Here is an 18,691-nt window from a genome sequence, read left to right on the forward strand (position 1 = left end):
TTTGCTGTTTGACAGCTGTCTGGGAATTCTCACTTCATTTTCTTACACTTAAAAAAAAAAAGCTGTCAGTAATAGAGCTGCTCTGTTATAAAAATAAAATCATGTTTTCCCTTATTTCAGCATGGAAATAACCAGCCTGCAAGAACTGGCACCTTGTCAAGAACAAATCCGCCTACACAAAAACCACCAAGTCCTCCCATGTCAGGCCGGGGAACTCTGGGGTAAGAATGGACTGCCTGGTCCCCCCTGTGAAATAGAAATTTTTAATTGTGGCAGTGTTGCTGTTTCTTAAATTCATGTGTAGAAGGCAATTGTGGGTGCCTTTAGCAAGAAAAAAAAAAAAAAATTCAAAATAACCTTTTCTGTATGAGCCCCTTCAGTTGCATTGAGTCTTGTTTCCAGGATGACTGAAATAATTTTTTTTTTCATGGGGAAGGATTTAATATGGATATGGGCAAATTGGGAGGCTATTGTTATTTCTGACTTTTGGGGAGAAATCCTTAGTGACAGAAACAAATCTTAAAGTTTTAACTTCAGTAGGGGAAAGGCTTTACGAGTAAAGTTCTTATCTACTAATTTCTTAATACTAGAACTATGAAGTGGCTGTTCATGCTGTAGTTGTTGCATTATCTAAGCAAAATTCATGGCATTGTGAACACAGTGACAACATTGATTCTTGCTGGCTTGTGCATTTTTATTTTTATACTTAAATGAGAAAGGATTTTGCTATTCCCAGGTCCGACTGTGAGCAGAGTTCCCTGCATCTATTTTGCTGCTGTGGACCTGTGGGGAGTGAAATTTGCTTATCTTGGTGTGCCAGCAAGTAATTGTTGCTGGAGACCAAAACATTAATACTTGAGACACTTAGTGCATGTTCCATATGGTTTTGTCTGTTCAACTGTGCAACATCTTCCAAAAGATAGGAAATAAAAAACTTATTTTCCAGAAGGTCTGAATGACCTACTTGTTTGTCACACTCAACCCTCTTCTTATACTGAGTGGGACTGAGGCACGATTCCAGCTCACTGTCATGGTTGTGTTGGTTTCAGGTGTGTTGTCTTGGAGAGTCAGGAATTTGGAAAAATGAGGAATAATGAGATGGAACAGGGATGGATGGATGGATCCAGAGCAGTGATCGTGGAAAATTAGAAGCAGCAACTCCTTTTGTTGAAGACTCAGTGATTTTTAACCCTTATCTGATGCTTTGGTGGTAGTGTTTGCTGCATATTCCACAGACAAATTAACCTAGAGGTTTCCTTAGCATGTTTTCTGAAAATTCCTTTTGCTCAAGGGCATGAAATCAGTATTCCAATTGTGTCTCTTATCCCAGCTGAGAGAGTTGTTTATCAGCCCTGGGAACTTGGGTAGCACTTTCATGTCCTCTTGGACGCTTGCTAGTGAAACAGCAGCGTTGATGTACTGGTGAGCTGCCTCTCTCCATACTCCCCCCTGAACAAGCCAGAGCTGTTTGCTTGCCTTGGCTAATGCTTGATAAGGATTAATCAGCTGAATGTCGTTTCCAGATGAGCTTGACAAGCGGCAGCAGTTGGCTGAGGGGGAGGAATAATGTGGGTTTGTAAGAGAGATTTCTATCTGCCCTTCTTGTTCAGGAAGTACAGTTCTTGTCTTGAGCAGCCGTGTTCTGCCAAAGCATGAAATATCACAGGCATGACTTACTCTAATTTATGCAGAAAAAATCGCTAGAGACCGCAAGGATGCTGCTCTTCTCCCTTTGATCCAGAAAACAGAGATAAGTATGTAAAACCAGAACGAGCTTAGTGTGTAATATCGGCCTTTAAATAGGTGCTGCGTGTTGTGCAGCTTGTCCCTCCAGGGTAGGACTATCTAAAGGAATGTGGTGGGGAGGGAGTCCTGAATGGAAATCACAGAGTGAAAAGCAAAAGGGGCTCTTCACAGGACCAGGGAGAGATTGTGGAAATCATTGGGTACTCAGGTTGGAAGTACCATGGAAGAATAAGTGAATTGCTGAAGCTGGATGTGGTGGGAGTAGTTGAAGTCATTCCTTGAGGGTCTTGGAGCAAAGCAAGGACTTGTGTTCCCTGTAGCTCTCCCTGGTGGCAAGGGCTCCCAGTATCACCCTGAAACACTGCGGGACAGTGAGGTGGGAATTTCTGAGCAGTGTCAGGAAACAGTGTTGTTGTCTTTCATCTATAACAATTTATTATCAGAACCTCTCAAAGAAAGAAGTGGGAATACTATAACTGTTTTCAGTACTGTGGTGTTTGTAAATTAGCTTGTCTATATGAAGATGGCTAGATGATTTTAATATGCAGAGTGTCACCACCTGTAGATCTGCCAAAAGAGATCAGTTGTGGAAAAAAAGAAATTTTGTATTCCCGTTGTAAGCAATAGAAATCTAAAGACTACAAAATAAAAATGATAAGCAGGGCAGACTGTTAATGTGCTTCCAACTGAAATAACCTTGAAAAATAAGTTTAGTACTGTTGCTTTTCATAATGTAGAAAGGAAGTCAGTTTCTTAAAATACCAGGAAGCTGTATAATTTAGCAACTCAGTTATAACCAGTAATTGAACAAATTATTAAATGTTAGTAGTTCAGTATTTTTGGTTTTGCTTAGCTCTGGTGCATTGCCAAATTCTGTGTTTCGCAATGGATCTCTCAGTTATTGGTGAGAACTGAAGAGCTCTGCGATTCAGTACAATAAATGCACTTTTCTTATGACAGTAATTGGGTCTGGTATATAGATCTCAAAATGTAATATTTCTGACTTGATGCAGTCTGCTACGTTGGAATTCTCTGGACTTCACTTTCTTGAGCCACAAAATGGGAGACAATGAAGCTTATCTATGAAGCACTTATGTGCTTATGTGAGATGAGGTTGCTTGATTACTACGTAAGCAGTGCTCCTAGGAAAAGCACTGGTGATTGCAAATGTCACTTGTTCTGTGAATCTTGATTCAGCCTTGCTGATGTCTTAATTAGATGAATACCTTTAGCCAAGAATACTTTTGGAAAGGATTCTGATGGGAAGGGGAGGAGGAGGCAGGGAAGAGGAGATGGGTACAATGGAAATTAGTCAAGTGCTGACAGGTAACCCAGAACGTTATACAGATGTAGCTGTTGTATGTTAGGTTGCTCAAATAATGTATTTTGGATGTTTAGTTTAGGCATTTTTGACCAGTTTATGTGCTGTAGACCAACTTGTATGGATGTGTTTGTATAAGAGTACTTTGGGCTGTTGACTGTGAGCTGTCTGCCCTGCCCCTTGGAATTTTAATATACCACAGTGTGGGTCACTGCAGTGATCTTTAATGAAAAATTTAGAAAACAAATGGATTTACAGCTTAACTTATTTATCCTTTTAATCTTCTGATTCTTTATCTTTCTGTCTTCAAATCTTTCTTCCTTGACCAGACGAAATACTCCTTACAAAACCCTGGAGCCAGTCAAACCGCCAACAGTCCCGAATGATTACATGACCAGCCCTGCCAGGCTGGGCAGTCAGCACAGTCCAGGAAGGACAGCTTCCTTGAACCAGAGACCACGAACACACAGGTAGGGTCTTTTCCCACAGTAACTCTTTCCTGCTTGACAAGCCAATGCTTACTAAAGTCACAGAAAAGCCTTGAAGCTTTGTGCCTCTTGGCTTTTTGTTGAAAGGTAAAAAGCTGAGTTATTCCACCACTGCAACAACAGAACTGTACTGCATTGCTGACTTCCCTAACACAAAGAAGTGCCTTAATAGTCAGTATTCTGAGTGTAGCTTTTAAAAACTTCTTGTTCTTGAATTGCAAGGCTAAATGTTTCTCTGAGTCTCTTGAGCAAGTTCATTTTTTTCACTTTGATTTTTATCACAGGCTTCAAACTGCAGGGAAAAAACAGATGAAAGAATTCAATGTAGTTAGAAGTAAAAGGTTAGCTTGTTTTTTAGAGAGCTTATTTCTTAATATTTTTCTTTATTTAATAAACTCCCAGTAGGCAGTTAAACATGGTAGGTCACTAACAGGGACTGAGAGAGTATTTTAGACACAGTTGATGATGAAATACTGTCAGAATTAAGTAACTTCTAAATGTCGCTGCATGAGGATCTTGTTAGTCTGTTTAGCTGGCTACTGTGAATGCTCCTTACTCCTGTCTTACAAGATCTTTTATGTAGGATGCAGTTAGAAATTCAGCTGCAACCATGGTGACAAGATCAAGGTCTTCAGCAGACAGAACACTAATTTTGAAGGAATTATCTTGGCTTCCATTTCAGATCACCAATTTTCTTTTTTGTAACTTTATTTTTTCTGAAGAGATGTATTTGAATGATTTGCACTTGACTCTTGACTGATTTATAGCTATCCAGGAGTGGTAAATAAACTAGAACTTCACTGAGTATTCTTAACATGGATGAACTAAAGTGAAGTTTTGGCTTCAAAGCATCTTATCTGCTTAGTTGCCTTTACATTATCCATTTAATGCATATAAATTCAAGCCTTGAACTAAGGAGTGCTCTTAGACAAGAATAAGGACAGATCCTACCTGAATATTGATTCTTTTTCAGTTCCCTCTAAGAAAATAAATGTTATAGAATCTGAAGGCATGTGTAAAAATGTTATCCAGTAGCACTATATTTTGCATTGCTGGCCTCTGACTTCCATATCATATAGCATTAGTTAGACAAATGTTGAGCTGGCTGTACTGTTACCTTTCAGACTGTCTTAGAAATACACTTCTCATTCATAAAAGGTGTGTGCATGGGTAGTGGGGAGTGTTAGATACACAGAAAATTAGGCACAGCATACTGCACACCCCACCCCAGGTGGTTTATCATGTCCATTCTCAGTTGAGGACTTTTAGCAATCTAAATTTCTGCTCTGAGCAGAGGAAATCTTCTTTCAGATGACAGCATAATTAGTCCTAAATAATTATTTAGCATTTATCCATGAAGTCTTCCAGCCCCAGCATACTACTTTCAATTATTACAAGGCCCCTGAACTACTCCTGCAGTTGTTACTCCATTGCCTAGAAATTGCTTGCATGGTTGATTACTTCTTTATTTTTGAAGCATTTAATTGCACATTTTATTCATAGTGATGTTTATCAGCTTAGATAATTCCATTTATTAGGAGCGTAATGCATCCAGACTTGATTATCTGTATGCAGTGGTAGGTCAAGACAGAGGCATTTAATAGGGAGTTTTTCAACAGTCTGTAATTGAGTTAGGCTAGCAGAGCTCACACAAGAAGTGTGACTGTTGATATGCTTTTGTAGGAGATGCTGTGCTAATAGCTGTGTTTTTCTTCTGTAGTGGCAGTAGTGGAGGAAGTGGCAGTCGAGAGAACAGTGGAAGCAGCAGTATTGGCATTCCCATTGCCGTGCCTACACCGTCACCACCAACCATCGGGCCAGGTAGGTGGGGCTCCTCCCACGCTGACTTCAGGCTGCTTGTTATTTCCTTGTGTTTGCAGAGGCACTTGGACTAAACATGATGGGGTAGAAACTGTCCTGAAGCACAGTCCTACTCAGGAAATCACTAGAGAGTGCTAAGTGATGTCTGAAGTTCTAATTCTTTACAAAAAGTAGTTGCAGGACAATCAGTTACTGAATAATGGATGGTCAAGATACCTTTGCTGGTCCATGTTTTTGTAAGGCAATCAAGGATGCACAAGGGGAGTAAAAGACAAATGTATCCTTTTAAAGCTTAACTGTAACTGTGAATGCATCTACAATTTGGCATTTCTGGATGCCCTGAGAGCAGCAGCAGCTATGTACATGTTTAGTGGGAAACACTGGCTTCTGAAATACTCTGATAACTTTGTCATCTGTGGTGAAAGAACTGTGAGAGATCTCAGCGTTGGAGGCACACTCCCCTGTGTTTTAAGAATGATGAACGGTGAGATTGAGTAGGGTCCTTCTTTATTTTTATGATCTTAGTAATAATACAGCCCAGACACTTACTTAACTGTGTATTTTGCAAGCCCATAATACATAAGAAAATACTGGAGTTTTGATGTAATTTTGCTATTGCAGAGATTTCTCTGTTTCTTGGATGACAAGTCTTCTCTTCTTTATACACATACAGGCTTTCCTTTTCCAGGACCTTTTCTGGTCCTGCAGTGGTACAAATAGGCATGAAATCTTACTATCATCTGGCATCCCATAAAAGTCAATGAGTATAAAGATTGGTGTGTACAGAACCCTGGAAAGGATCAGGGTCCGAATTTGTATTAGTTAACTGAAGTTGAAGTTTCATATTTGTTTGGGAAGCCTATCAAGTGCCTGTATTTTTATTTTTTTACTTTTAATAATATGGCCTAATTAGGAATATAAACTATTTTATTAGCCCACATTTCTGTTCCTCCTGGAGTGCCGCCAGCACCACCACTGCCTCCACCTCTCCCGATGGGCAGTCTGATAGGTGAGACTTGTCAATGCTGAAGTGATTGCAGTCATGCTGCATAATCAATAATCATCTCTTCCTAATGAACTTAGTGAGGGTGTTTTTTCTTCTGTAGTGGGACCTATGTGATTTTATTACAAAAATCAGTTCTGGGGTTGTTTTTTTTTTTCTTTTTTCCAACGAATCTAATCTCCACTAATTTCCTGTGGTTAAAGCCTCTGAAGCTAAATGCATTAGGTATGGAAAAAAGGCTGCTAGTTGCTTGAAATCTTCTCCCAATTGAGCTAAGATCCAGTTAATCTGATCTATAAGATCTCAGAATCAGCTTGAATGTTGTTGGTATTAGGCTGTGTAACTCCTGCAGCAGAAACTAAGTCACAGCAGTTGCACTCTATCTTAGACATGGTAGCTTATGTGTAGGGTGATGTGTGTGGTCTATTCCATGGCCATAAAGTGACTGGAAAGCACAAGTGTCTGTCACAGTGGCTTGGCTTTGATTCCATAATGCTGCAGGCAGGTGTCCAACTGGAAGACTTGATGATATGAACTAACAGTTCTTGAGAAATTGTTTCAAGCATTAAGTACAGCAGTTATGGTGGGATCTAAAAGTAGTACTTGTCAAAAGAGATAAAAATACCCCACCCTTTCCTGTCACAAGCTGATGACAAAAATAATTGATTGAGTTATGAAACTAGCTTTTGGAGGCTTTGACCCACATAACCCTTTGCACTCTCCCTTACTGAAATGTTCAGTGAAAGTAACTTTGGATAGCATTACAGGACTGCAAACTTCTCACTGCTTGCTGTTTGTGTCTTATATAATTATGTAATGCATGTATATAGAAGCACAAAACATTTTATTGCAAACTAGTTTTTGCATTTAAGAATTGCGTTAATTCATGTGACTACAACATATGAGATTTGTTAGTTTGCAAGGTGTGGTTTTCTGTCAGAGGTTAATCTGAAAGAGAACTATTTTGTTAACCTTGAAGTTTGTGCAGCAAGTAGGTGGAAGGTAAATATGGGTGTTTATCATGAAGAATTAATGACATCTTTGTCAGCTGCCATTGTTGATTCTGATTTGTTAGTGCAAATTCCATCAATATAAAAGCACAACCAGCAAATATGAATAATAACTGTGCCAAGTGTCTGAAACTCATGACATTTGTTTCACTGTTTTGTTAGTGTTGTTTTTTATTAGATTGAAGGCACGTTCAGCTTTGCAATGGAAAGAATTTGTTTTGAGAATGTGGATTTTTTTTCTGTGTGCTTTTTAATAAAGTGTATTATTGCATGTAGTATAATTGAGATACACTTAAGAGTTGGAAGAGTTGGATTCAATTTTCCAGTCCAATCCAGTCTCTCAAAGCACTCTCAGCATTTCTCAATGCCCTTTACATGAGTGGTGGTTTATGTTCTATGTATTTTTTCTCATTATTGATTGTAACAGGTATGCTTGTTTTTCTGTTAATTGCTTTTTACTGACTTTAAATTATTGGAGAACTGTTATCAAGTATATTTCCACGTTCTGGACGTTTTCTATTTTCTGCATTCTATCCCAAGTAATGCTCTGCTTAAGTCTTTTCCTTGGTTCCTCTGGCTAATGCTTTTCAGCTGCTCCTGGTTCAGCTCCTGGTTCCCAGTATGGCACAATGACCAGGCAAATCTCGCGACACAACTCTACCACTTCTTCAGCATCTTCTGGTGGATACAGACGGAATCCTTCTGTGACTGCCCCATTTTCTGCTCAACCTCATGTTAATGGCGGGCCTCTTTATTCTCAAAATTCAAGTAAGCTGCTGAGCTCTGAAATCACAAACTGTTTTGAGCAAAATGATTGTAAAAGCATGCATGGCATTTTAATTCATTTATGAAAAGCATCAATGAGATTACTACTTTCTTTCCTGAAATAGAAGGAAAAACAAACAAGAAAAAAAAATTGAAATTGTACATTGATTGCACTATGTGCAATTATACTGTTTTCCCCCCCTGACTTATTTACTGTTACTCATGACAAGAAATTATTAGGATTGCCTGTTTAATTATAGGCACATTATACTTGGCATTCCAGGTGTGCTTGGAGAACATAAACTAAACCCAGGGTGTTTTGCAGGAGACCTAATGTGATTGTAGTACAGTCCCCCACTATTTGGATAGTGGTGAAAGAATAGTATCTGAGCAGAATGCTCATGTTCCTGTCACACAGTTCCTCCCTGTCTCTGTCTCTCTCTTAAATCCTTTGCTGATTCCAAGTTTCTCCTTTGTTCTTGGCTTTTAGCTTGTGACTGTTAAAGAGCTCAGTCCCTCTCTCTCTTTTAGAAGACAACTTCTCTGTGCTTTCATACTACTAGGAGTACAGAAGGAGGTGAATGGAGGGAAGGGATGGATGCCATGGGCAAGTGAGCAGGTTTTAGTCAGCAGCCTCCCACCTGCCTGCCCCAAGAGGGCAAACAAGGTTCACTGCAGAAAGATCTGCAAAATAAGGATCTTGGCTGCTGGTAGGAAGCTCTACAGGAAACTTCTTCCTTGCCATTTCTATAAACTTTGATCAAATACACATTGAGGAGTGGTAGTTGTATAATGTTTTTATCTCAGTAGCATTCAGAATGCCAAGTCTTTAAACTTCTGAGGAACATTTCTTTTGAAAAGAAATGTTGATATTTGGGTTCAAGATCTCTTCAGACCAGTGTTTGCTGTTGTGTACTTACTCTTAAGAAAAGAATGCTTTTAAAATACTCAAGACACTGAAGAGTTTTCTGAGTAGTTTAGAAGTATTGCATTAGTCAGAAAGCATTTTTATATGCAGAGTATCTATCTGTTCTTTTTTTCCAAACCTGATTTTCCTTCCCATGCTAGCATTTCATTTTCCTCCACATTCTTATTCCTCCAAATTAATTCACCATAACAACAGAAACTCCCTCCTGCTTGAACAGTTGAGTTCCATTAAACAAACAGAATTTTACTTCAGGGAGTAGTTCAGTTGTCTTAAATGCTGCGCACACCACTGTTTCTGAATGTTTACATTTGTCCAAAGCAATTTTTTGCTCAAATGCAGGTGCTGTTTCTTAATCTAACCTCTCTGGTGTTTTCAAAATACTGATGGTCAGCATTTTTTAAACAGTATTTTGATGGGTGTGTTTTGCTACTTGAAACTGTTTTCCTCTGTTTCTGTAACTGGTGATTATTTTTTTAGTGCTACTGTCTTGACATTAAACCCACATCCCATGTCTCCTTAAGGTTTTACTTTTCATGCTAACAAATGCTCTGGTTTTTCTTAGATGTTTTCTTCAATTTTGTGAGACACTGTTTGTTCTCCTGCTTTTATTTATCATTTATCTCATGCAATTTATTTGATTATTGGTTTTGTAGTGAACTAAATGCTTCATTTTAATTCATCAAACATTAATCTTAGTTACAGCTTTATTTAAAACTGTTGCTTACTTGGAAGAACAGAACCTCTTTCAAATTTGGTTCCAACTGGATTATTACCCTGCTGAATTCCTACCTTCACAGGAATTTCTTTGCTCCATTGCAAGAGAAATTCCACGGAGAAGGGACACAGTATAAACAAATGAGTTGATGTTTTGTTGAGTTTCTGGGTGGGGTTTTGTTTTATGCTTTTCATTCCCTGCACTGAAGGGGGGGATGTTCTGCCAGAGGTGATAGTTTGAGTGGCTTGCCCTACTGCCCCCATTCTTCTTCCCTACCTGTGCAGGGAAGAGTTGAACATCTGGGCTGTCAGCCCAGTGTCTCTGAGCATGGCTGAGGTCACATCTCACTGCTCACCAGATAGACACATACTTTGGAGAAGATGAGCTTGGAAGGGCTTCCTGAGGAGCTCTGCATGCTCCTGTAGCCACTCGGAGCTATTGAAGCATTTGCCAGCCTTTTAGGCTGCTGAGTGCCCCCTCACCACAGAAGACTTGGTAAAACTCCAGTCTGCTCTAGACCTGTCTATTTTTTCTACCAGCAAGCAACAAGGTACCTTTTTTTGAGAAAAACAAAAATGCAGTAAGCTAGCTGACTGCCCCTGTCCCAGCAGAGCACAGTAATGGAGGTTCTCTCTGTGTGAATGTGAAGTATTGATGCTGGAACACTGTGCCCCTTGCAAAAGTTGTCTTTGCTCTGTGCTGCTTTGCTGCACTTGATGTAGCAGTCCACTTTGATTTTAGAAGAGTCCAGAATCCTGCGAAACATCACCTCTATTTCTAGTAGCTCACTTTGAAAGGATAACTGCTAAATTGAGTAATCCGTATTTAGCAGCAGGACAAAAGCTCAATTTTGTGTGCTCCCCAGGTGAAGCACACGAAATGTGTGACAGAGCAGGAACCTTCACAGGCACCCTGTGAGCTCTGAGAGGTGCAGCCGGCGTTCGGCTGCTGCCTGGCTGAACATGGGCATGCTTTGCTTTTGATCTTCCATTGGCTAACCACGAATTCAGCCTTGTTGGAAACACAAGCTTGAAGAAGGTTCTTGTGTGTGTGTATGTGTGTGTTCTTGTTTACATACTTTGTTTTGTGGTCCTTGTTACTGACGGCTGCTTTTGTTTGTTCCCCCCCCCCCTTTTTTTTTTCCTTTGTCCATTTGACTTTCCTGATATGGTGTGTGTGTTGCTACCAGTTTCTATTGCTCCACCCCCTCCCCCTATGCCTCAGTTGACTCCACAGATACCTCTCACAGGCTTCGTGGCCAGGGTGCAGGAAAACAGTAAGTTTGGACAAGCTGAGCTGTTAAAGGGTAGAGCCTACTCTCTTCTAGCATGCATGGCTGGCAAGTTAGACTCTTATTTTTTTCCTTTTCCAGAAGCTAATACCATCTTGCATTCTAGTGTCAATACGCTATTGGAGCTGAAGGGCACACTCTTCAATATTTTATAACACATGCATGATTATTACTGACCCATTTAAGTTCTGAACTGCAAATTTATTACAGAAGTACAGTGTGAAATGTGACATATGTTTGGTGTGAATATAAAATTGTATTTTAATTGAAAATGCTAATTTCATGTTGAATCACCCTGCCTTTTTCAGTAGGGACAATTGATTAGTTTATATTAGAAAGACTTATGTAGACTGTCAGAACGTGTAATGTGTAACCATTGATTCCAATACTGTAGCATTTTTCAGGAAGCTGTACAGTCAATTGAAAACACGCAGTCTTAAGATCTAATGCTTTACAAAGGAGCTTGTAAGGTGTTCCTGATCTGGAGATATCCTTTTGGGTAGGAGTTTCTTGTAGTTCTGTAAACAACAGACTAAATGCAACATAGAGCATGAAGTAAATTAAAAGTGTTTTTAAAGTGTTTGGGAATAATTTTGAGATTTGCTAGGATCTGAGGGGCTACTACTACACAGTAACGTGTGTATGTGTGTGTGTATATATATATATACATATATAATATAGCTGCAGTATCCATTTAAGGACCCCAGGTCTGAGTAGTTTTGCTGTTCTGCTTCCCATTAGAGCTTTTAAGTGGTCATGTTCTGAGTATCCCCTATGAGATTGGAGACATCTCTCTGGTTCTCTTTCAAAAAGAAGGTATTTTGGTGCTGTGGTAGGTAAACAGTAAGAATCACATTGATGTAGTGTGCTGCAGAATTGTGTTGAAAACCTTTCCAAAATATAAAGTGTAGAGGTAAACCTGCTGAAGATGAAGGTTACAGAATGTCTTCATTTGCAGATAAACTTGAGAAAACTGACATGTGCTTCTGAATTGTTCCAAATATTGTCCTCCTGGAGATAACACAGCCCTTGGGAGAGCAGAGGTGAAAGGGACAGACTGACTTGTGTGTGCAACAGCAAAATGCAGGCTGACTTGCGAATGAGATGGCATCAAAACAGCTGAAGCTTGAAATCTGGTCATAGGAATTGTTCTCTATTTTCTCTCTCTTAATAGTCCCTTGGGTTGGAAAGTTATATAACAAGTATGGCTTGGAGCTGCTGCTGCCTCATTCCAGAGGCAGGGGTGCGTGTGGCAGCCTGTGCATACACTCAGTAAAACTGGCTGTAGAAGCTGTTGTTGAGTTCTGGCATTGCGTGCTGGACTTTCATTGGCCTCGTTTTCTGCAAGAAGTCTGTGGTGTTAGGGAGATGTGGGTAGACTTATCTTTTCCTTATCACTGAGATCTATAGGTTTGGAAAGCAACAGCCTCTGCTTGTGGACTTCTTTCAGAGGACAAGGACAGAGAGGGCTTAGAAACTATGCAACACCTTTGCTTTTTCTCCTGCGTCCAAACCGTGGGCATCTCCTCTTCCAGAGACGTTTTCCAGTGTGTCTGGTGCTCAGGGATGGCTGATTTAAGTGGCTGTACTCTCACACCCAGTCCTTTCAAAAGAAGTCTGCTGGTCCCCATTTAAAGAGCAAGGGTGGGAATACAGACAGGAGATCTCACTTTGGAGCTATATAAATACTTGTGCCTTTACCCTTTCTCATTTAGAGTGGCTTTTTGCATGCTTTTTTTCCCTCCCTAGGAGAAATGATGCTGCCCTAGAGTCTGGCTAAGTTTAGAATCAGGAAAAGTCTAGGTTAAAGTCCAAGAGGTGAGGGGATATGTCAGTGGAGTGGCACTAGTCTAATTTTGTTCCATTCTCTCCCTTTGTTTAAATGTGAAGTTGAATTGTTTTAAATGTTTCCTATAAAGCTTGCAGTTCCTGCACTGCATCTCAGTTAGAGTATGTCTTGGTGCTTTCACACTTGCATTTCCTGCTCTCTTTCCTTCTTTTCAAATATGCAGCTTCATTGTTGAATAGGCAGAACTTTTTTTTTTGTATCTTAATTTTTTTAAAAATTTCCTAAGGTAAGGAATTCTCAAGATCTCAAATGATTGTTGTTTCAACTCTTTCTTCCTGGCTGCAGACAGAAATTAAGGGGAGAAATACATTTGTGGAAGATGTGCTAAACTGCAGGACAAAACCAGTCCATTCATAAACAGTGTTGTCATGTGTCTGTGGTGGATTAATGAAGCCTGTCTGTGAGTGCTATTCAGTAACGGGCAGGACGTAGCATTCATTCCGCCAAAGACTTTGTTAGTCTGTCTCCAAGTGACATAAATGGGCTTCTGTATGAGAGAGGAATCACTAATAGAGTGGCAGCCAGTCTTGCTGATGGAGAGAGCTGTGGGGTGTTCAGCTCAGCTAGTCAAGTTGAAGAGGAGCTGGGCTTGCAGGTAGAGAATTGGCCCTTCAAGGGAAGGGAGTGGGCTGGATGCCTGGGCTGAGGCAGCCCCTCCCCCAGCAGCTCCTGTCCCCTTTTGCCCCTGGCAGCAGGGGCCAGACCTGTCCCAGTGCAGCCAGTCTGACCCAGACAGGATATGGGAGTTGTGCCCAAGTCCCTTGTCAGGGCCATGGAGCTGAAGAGCAAAGGTTAAGTGACCACTAGAGTATGGTGATCAGCCAAAAGTAAAAAGTGTTCAAGCAAACAAAAACCCTGTTTTTAATCTCCAGTGCCATTGTAACTATCAGTAGTTAAAGCTTCATTCGGTGCAGTGTTGTTCTTTCTCTGTTGCTTGGCTTTCTTTTCAGAATTCGTGTGCTGGAGCTGCCCATTCTGGAGCCTGATGCCTTGTTCCATCAAACACTGCCTAGAGCAGTGGTTTGCAGCCTATGTTTTCAGTGTGCACAACCCCAGATCTCTTGAAAATGAATCTGTGTTGCTATGTAACCAAGTTGATGTGTTAGTAACAGTAGCTTGCTTTCAGTAACTTGTGGCTTCCTAGTGCTTACACCAGGCCCACCTCTAGTGGACCACACCTCCCTAGGAATAGGATAAAGTGACTTGATGGCATCTGAGTATGCCATCTCTCTATTTCGCTGCCAGCTGCTGTCAGCGTTACTGAAAACTAATTTAGCGAACTGATTTAAAAAGTGATTTGTACCATAATGCCTTTCTCTTTTTCCCTTTCCCAAAGCAACTTATAACTGTGCTGATTGAAGAATATCAGGGCAAGGATTTGACATTTGGATTCCTTGAGCACTTCTTCTCTAAGAGCAGCAGCTTCCTGTTGTATTTTCAGTTTATTAATTGATTCCTGAATGTGTGTACAACACAAGCTAGTCTGCAATATAAGGATCTGTACAAAGCTTTTCTTCTGCAGAAGGATTACTTGACTGCCTCTTACCTGGTTACATCTTAAAAAGGAAGGAAACTAGTATTTATGATCCACAGCAGATCTTTTTTTTCCCTAATGAAAAGAGAGAAGGAATCCAAGGAAGCAGTGTTCAGAAGTAAAATTGAAGTGACTGTTACAGACAAAGGATTTGTTAAAAACCAACCAGGCTGCTGGCCCAGTCAGAGGCCTGTTGTTGCCTGGCTCAGAGGGTGCCACTCGGAGTCCTCCATAGCTAACGCTGCAGCGCATGGACATTGGAGCAGGAAGCTTTCCTCTCTGCTGATGTTCAGCTTATGCCCCGCAGCATGTGCTTTAACTCTAGTAGCATTTACACATAGATTTGACCACTAATGACAAATATAGTTGTGTGTTGTAGTTGTTAATACAAAGCCTCTGTTTCTAATCAGTGCATGGTGTTATAGTGCATGCTCTGTGTGTTGTCTCCCCAGTCCTTTTATTTACAGTGTACAGCCTCAGGTTTGTTTGCATTTCCACACCGCTGTGATTTAAGAAAAACCAATAATCTCCAAACGTTTCCAGTTGCTGATAGCCCAACTCCTCCCCCGCCGCCACCTCCGGATGAGATGCCGATGTTTGATGACTCTCCTCCTCCTCCACCCCCACCCCCCGTGGATTATGAGGATGAGGAAGCTGCTGTTGTGCAGTACAGCGATCCCTATGCAGATGGAGATCCTGCTTGGGCACCTAAAAACTACATAGAGAAAGGTAAGAGAAGTATTGCAGCTGTGTTAGTGCAGTATCAGAGGATTAATGGTGTTTGAAGGCAATGAAGGAGTTAGCGTGGGTCAGATGAAAACAGTCATTGTCCCTCCTAAGTCAGAACTCAAACCATGCTTTCCTTAGTTTGTGTCTACACCTAATTTGGTAAGACATAGTCCTTCTTTGGACAAATTATAAAACACCTTCAAGCATTCTAGAATGAATGAAAAAGCAAGCTTCTTCATGAGAAGCAGATGTAAATTGGATGGCTTTCATCTTTGATGAGCTGGACTTTCTGTACATACCTCAGGATTGCTGGGCAGTCATCTACAAACTGTTGCAAAACAGAGATTACAAGCTGTATTTATCTCATCAAACTAGATTACAAGACTGGATTATTAGACTTTGAACTATGAAATGTGTTTAGGCCTCTCTGGAGATTGATCAGTGACTCCAGATCAGCAAACTGTGAACTGTGCTTAGGTATGAGGTCACATAGTAAACATCTCTTCCCATGAATAATGGACAAGCAGATTTCCCACCTGTGGAGTTGTCTGTGTTATAGCACTGACCATTTTGGCAGCAGCAGTGCTGCCAGTTTTGTCATGAGCTGGCTGGTGCTGCAGTGAGTATGAAATGGGACCAGGTACCTGTGATGTTTGTGGCAGAGCTCTTGTGTTCTATCTTCACTTGAGCTGGATTCTGTGCAGGACATACCCATGGAATGAAAATAACTGATGCAACACATCATTGCTAGGCATTAAGGTATCAGATATCTGAGAATATATGTAGGTATAAAACAGTGGATTCTTGGAATGCCTAAAGCTGATCAATTGCATAAATCCATATTAACTTTTGAAGGGGTCTGAAGTCTTGTGGTAGTTTTTAACTCCAGTATTGGTGGTAGCAACATTCTTTCCTTGGGGAAATCTCTGCTTTGTTAATGGCACGCAGCAAGTTGGAGGTTGGCAAGAGTAAGGCATTGACCAGGCAGGTACTGAAAATAACAGATGTTCCATCTTCAGCAACTTTCCTACTTGAACTCAGTGCAGCTCCTTGAAAAGTAACGCCAGAACTCCTTATGAGGTAAAAGCTCTGTAGGAAAGGCCATTCATTTGTGTGCAATGGCTTTAGTGGTGATGTGTGCAAGGCCACACTTGAGGTGCCAAGAGGAGCCTCAGTGGAATAATTTTTGTAAATTATTTTTAGCTGTGTTCTAATCAAGAGATTCATATAAAGGGATCCGCATGCTTTTGAGGAAGTCTGGTCAGAAATGGGTACCACACAAGTTAGTTATTCCCTAACTCAGATTTTAAGTGTCCATAAGCTCCACTTCACTCTGTCACAGTCCTTATTTCTCTGTCAGCAGCTTAACTGAGTGTTCAGTGTGGTCACCACCCACTTCTTAGAGCTAGCTTAGGCTGCAAGGAAAGTAAAACTCCATTTTCTGGGCTTAATGTTTAACAGGAAAAGCGTGTGGATTCATTATTGAAAATCCCATGACAGTGAACTAATCTTTTAACATTTTCTGAAGTACAATTGTTTTTTAATACTGTTGCTATTAATAAAATGCTAAATGTGTCCCTGTTTATTCCACAGTTGTTGCTATATATGATTATACAAAGGACAAAGATGATGAGCTGTCGTTTATGGAGGGTGCAATCATTTATGTGATAAAGAAGAACGATGATGGCTGGTATGAAGGAGTTTGCAATCGAGTAACTGGCTTGTTTCCTGGGAATTATGTTGAATCAATCATGCACTATGCCGATTAAAATCCTTTGCTTTTCAAAGTTTGGTCTTGTATTCAAGTCATACCATGATTATTTACAAGGGGTGACTAAAAGCTAACAGAATTGTCTTAATATACTTTCAAAAAATTGTGCCCATTTCTTCAGGCCATACTGTTTTAATGGTATGATTGAATGTCCATCTCTTGAGTCTCTGGGGACAGTATGTCTTACCTGATGACAATTTGTAAAACAAGCAACTGTCTATAACTGGTTATACTTATTTACTTATGCATTGTTAATTTTATGACCAGCCTAAATATTATGGGGAAGTAGGGTATAATATTTAATGAACCATGATCAGATTGTGCCATTACATTTTTCAGTACAGCATGGTAACTAACACTACGTTAGACTAACATATTAAAACCTGGATGAGAAGTTTAATGTTAGTGCTGGTCATACTATTTTTTGTTTAGATTCTTTGCTCATTCTTGAACTATATTTGTTTAAAGCATGCATACAAACTTATGTATTGAAATATACTTTTTTAAAAATCCAAGATGCTTCCAATTGTTGTAATCTTTACCTAGAGTATTCTCACTGAAGTCTATTACAATGAGTTGTTTGGGTCTAAGGTGTCCATGTGATTCAAAAAAATGGGTGGTCTTATGTATGTGTAATTTGTACCCAAGTTTTTTTAATGAGTAAATTTACATTATGACTTTTTCCATTCATAAATATATAAGTGAACCAAAGGTCTTGTCCATTACTTTGTTGGTTGGTTTGGCAAAGAAGTTTGGAATGCTAACGTAGCAAAATCATGGCTGTGTTATCCCAGGCTATGTACTAAAACGCAAATGTTTGTAACATGACTTTATCACTGACAGAGGGCAAATAAATTAGAGCTGAAACCTGAATTACACACTTATACATACTCTTTAAAAGTTCTTTTCTGCCAACAATTTTAGTGAGGGTTCTTGATTGAATCTAGTTACCTGGATGCAGTAAGTTGGACACCATCTGTAGCTGACAGTTCTGTGCAGGAACTCTCTCTGTGGCTCTGGGAAGTGCCCCATGGAACAGAAGCAGGCTGTCCTCCAGACAGCACCCAGGGGAACACACGTGACAGGAACCTGGCCATTGTTCAGGGATCACAGGCACAGAGAGGCAGAGAGGGCGTGCTTCCTTGCTCTACAGATTCTGTGGTTGAAATAACCTGAGAAGGAATGTGGTAGTACTGGGTAATTACTGTGAGAGGAATGTGTCTGTGACTTCAAAAGCAGCTTCTAGGGTGCTACAGAATATATTCTATAAATGAGTGATGGAAAGTGTTGGAGTTGCAGGTTTGACTGGCTGGTGAATCATTCATTTTTAGTGTGAGTTAGACAAAAACATACCTTTGGTAGCAGTCTCAAATTCTGCATTGTGTTAACTGCTGGTAGGTAGCCACCACTAGCATGAACTGGTGTATTTTTATACTCATATATACGTATTGGTTATATCTATATAACCAGTTAAAATCCACATGCAGTCTTTTACAGTAAACCAGTATATAACCAGTATACAATTCCAGGTGCTTCTGTTCAACAGCCAGGGAAGCATCCAAACCATCTCTCTTCACAGGAGTTTACCAGCTCCTGTACATGCATGCTCCATTTATTAGTGCAAACAAGTGAAATTTGGAACAGCTTCAGTTTTCATACACTGATTTATGTTTATTCTCATTGTGGCCTTTGTGCATCAACATGTAAACATCTTCCCCAT

General features: G+C 40.2%; 1 protein-coding gene across 13 annotated transcripts in view; it reads left to right on the forward strand.

The window, feature by feature from the left end:
* ABI1 (abl interactor 1) overlaps positions 1 to 17,713 on the forward strand; it is a 79,166-nt gene extending 61,453 nt beyond the window's left edge. For 3 of the 13 annotated variants that reach the window (XM_062507299.1, XM_062507289.1, XM_062507309.1), the window contains 5 exons: positions 121 to 221; positions 3,397 to 3,537; positions 5,276 to 5,376; positions 15,015 to 15,200; positions 16,794 to 17,713. In XM_062507299.1, coding sequence (XP_062363283.1) covers positions 121 to 221; positions 3,397 to 3,537; positions 5,276 to 5,376; positions 15,015 to 15,200; positions 16,794 to 16,969 — 705 coding nt within the window. In that variant the 3' untranslated portion in view covers positions 16,970 to 17,713. Of the gene's footprint in view, positions 1 to 120; positions 222 to 3,396; positions 3,538 to 5,275; positions 5,377 to 6,310; positions 6,386 to 7,980; positions 8,158 to 10,986; positions 11,074 to 15,014; positions 15,201 to 16,793 lie in introns of all 13 variants that reach the window. The other 10 variants (XM_062507218.1, XM_062507226.1, XM_062507234.1 and 7 more) reach the window with 7 other exon arrangements.
* Positions 17,714 to 18,691: the final 978 nt, after the last annotated feature.

The sequence above is a fragment of the Cinclus cinclus genome, chromosome 1 (assembly GCF_963662255.1).
Source record: "Cinclus cinclus chromosome 1, bCinCin1.1, whole genome shotgun sequence".
NCBI lineage: Eukaryota > Metazoa > Chordata > Aves > Passeriformes > Cinclidae > Cinclus > Cinclus cinclus.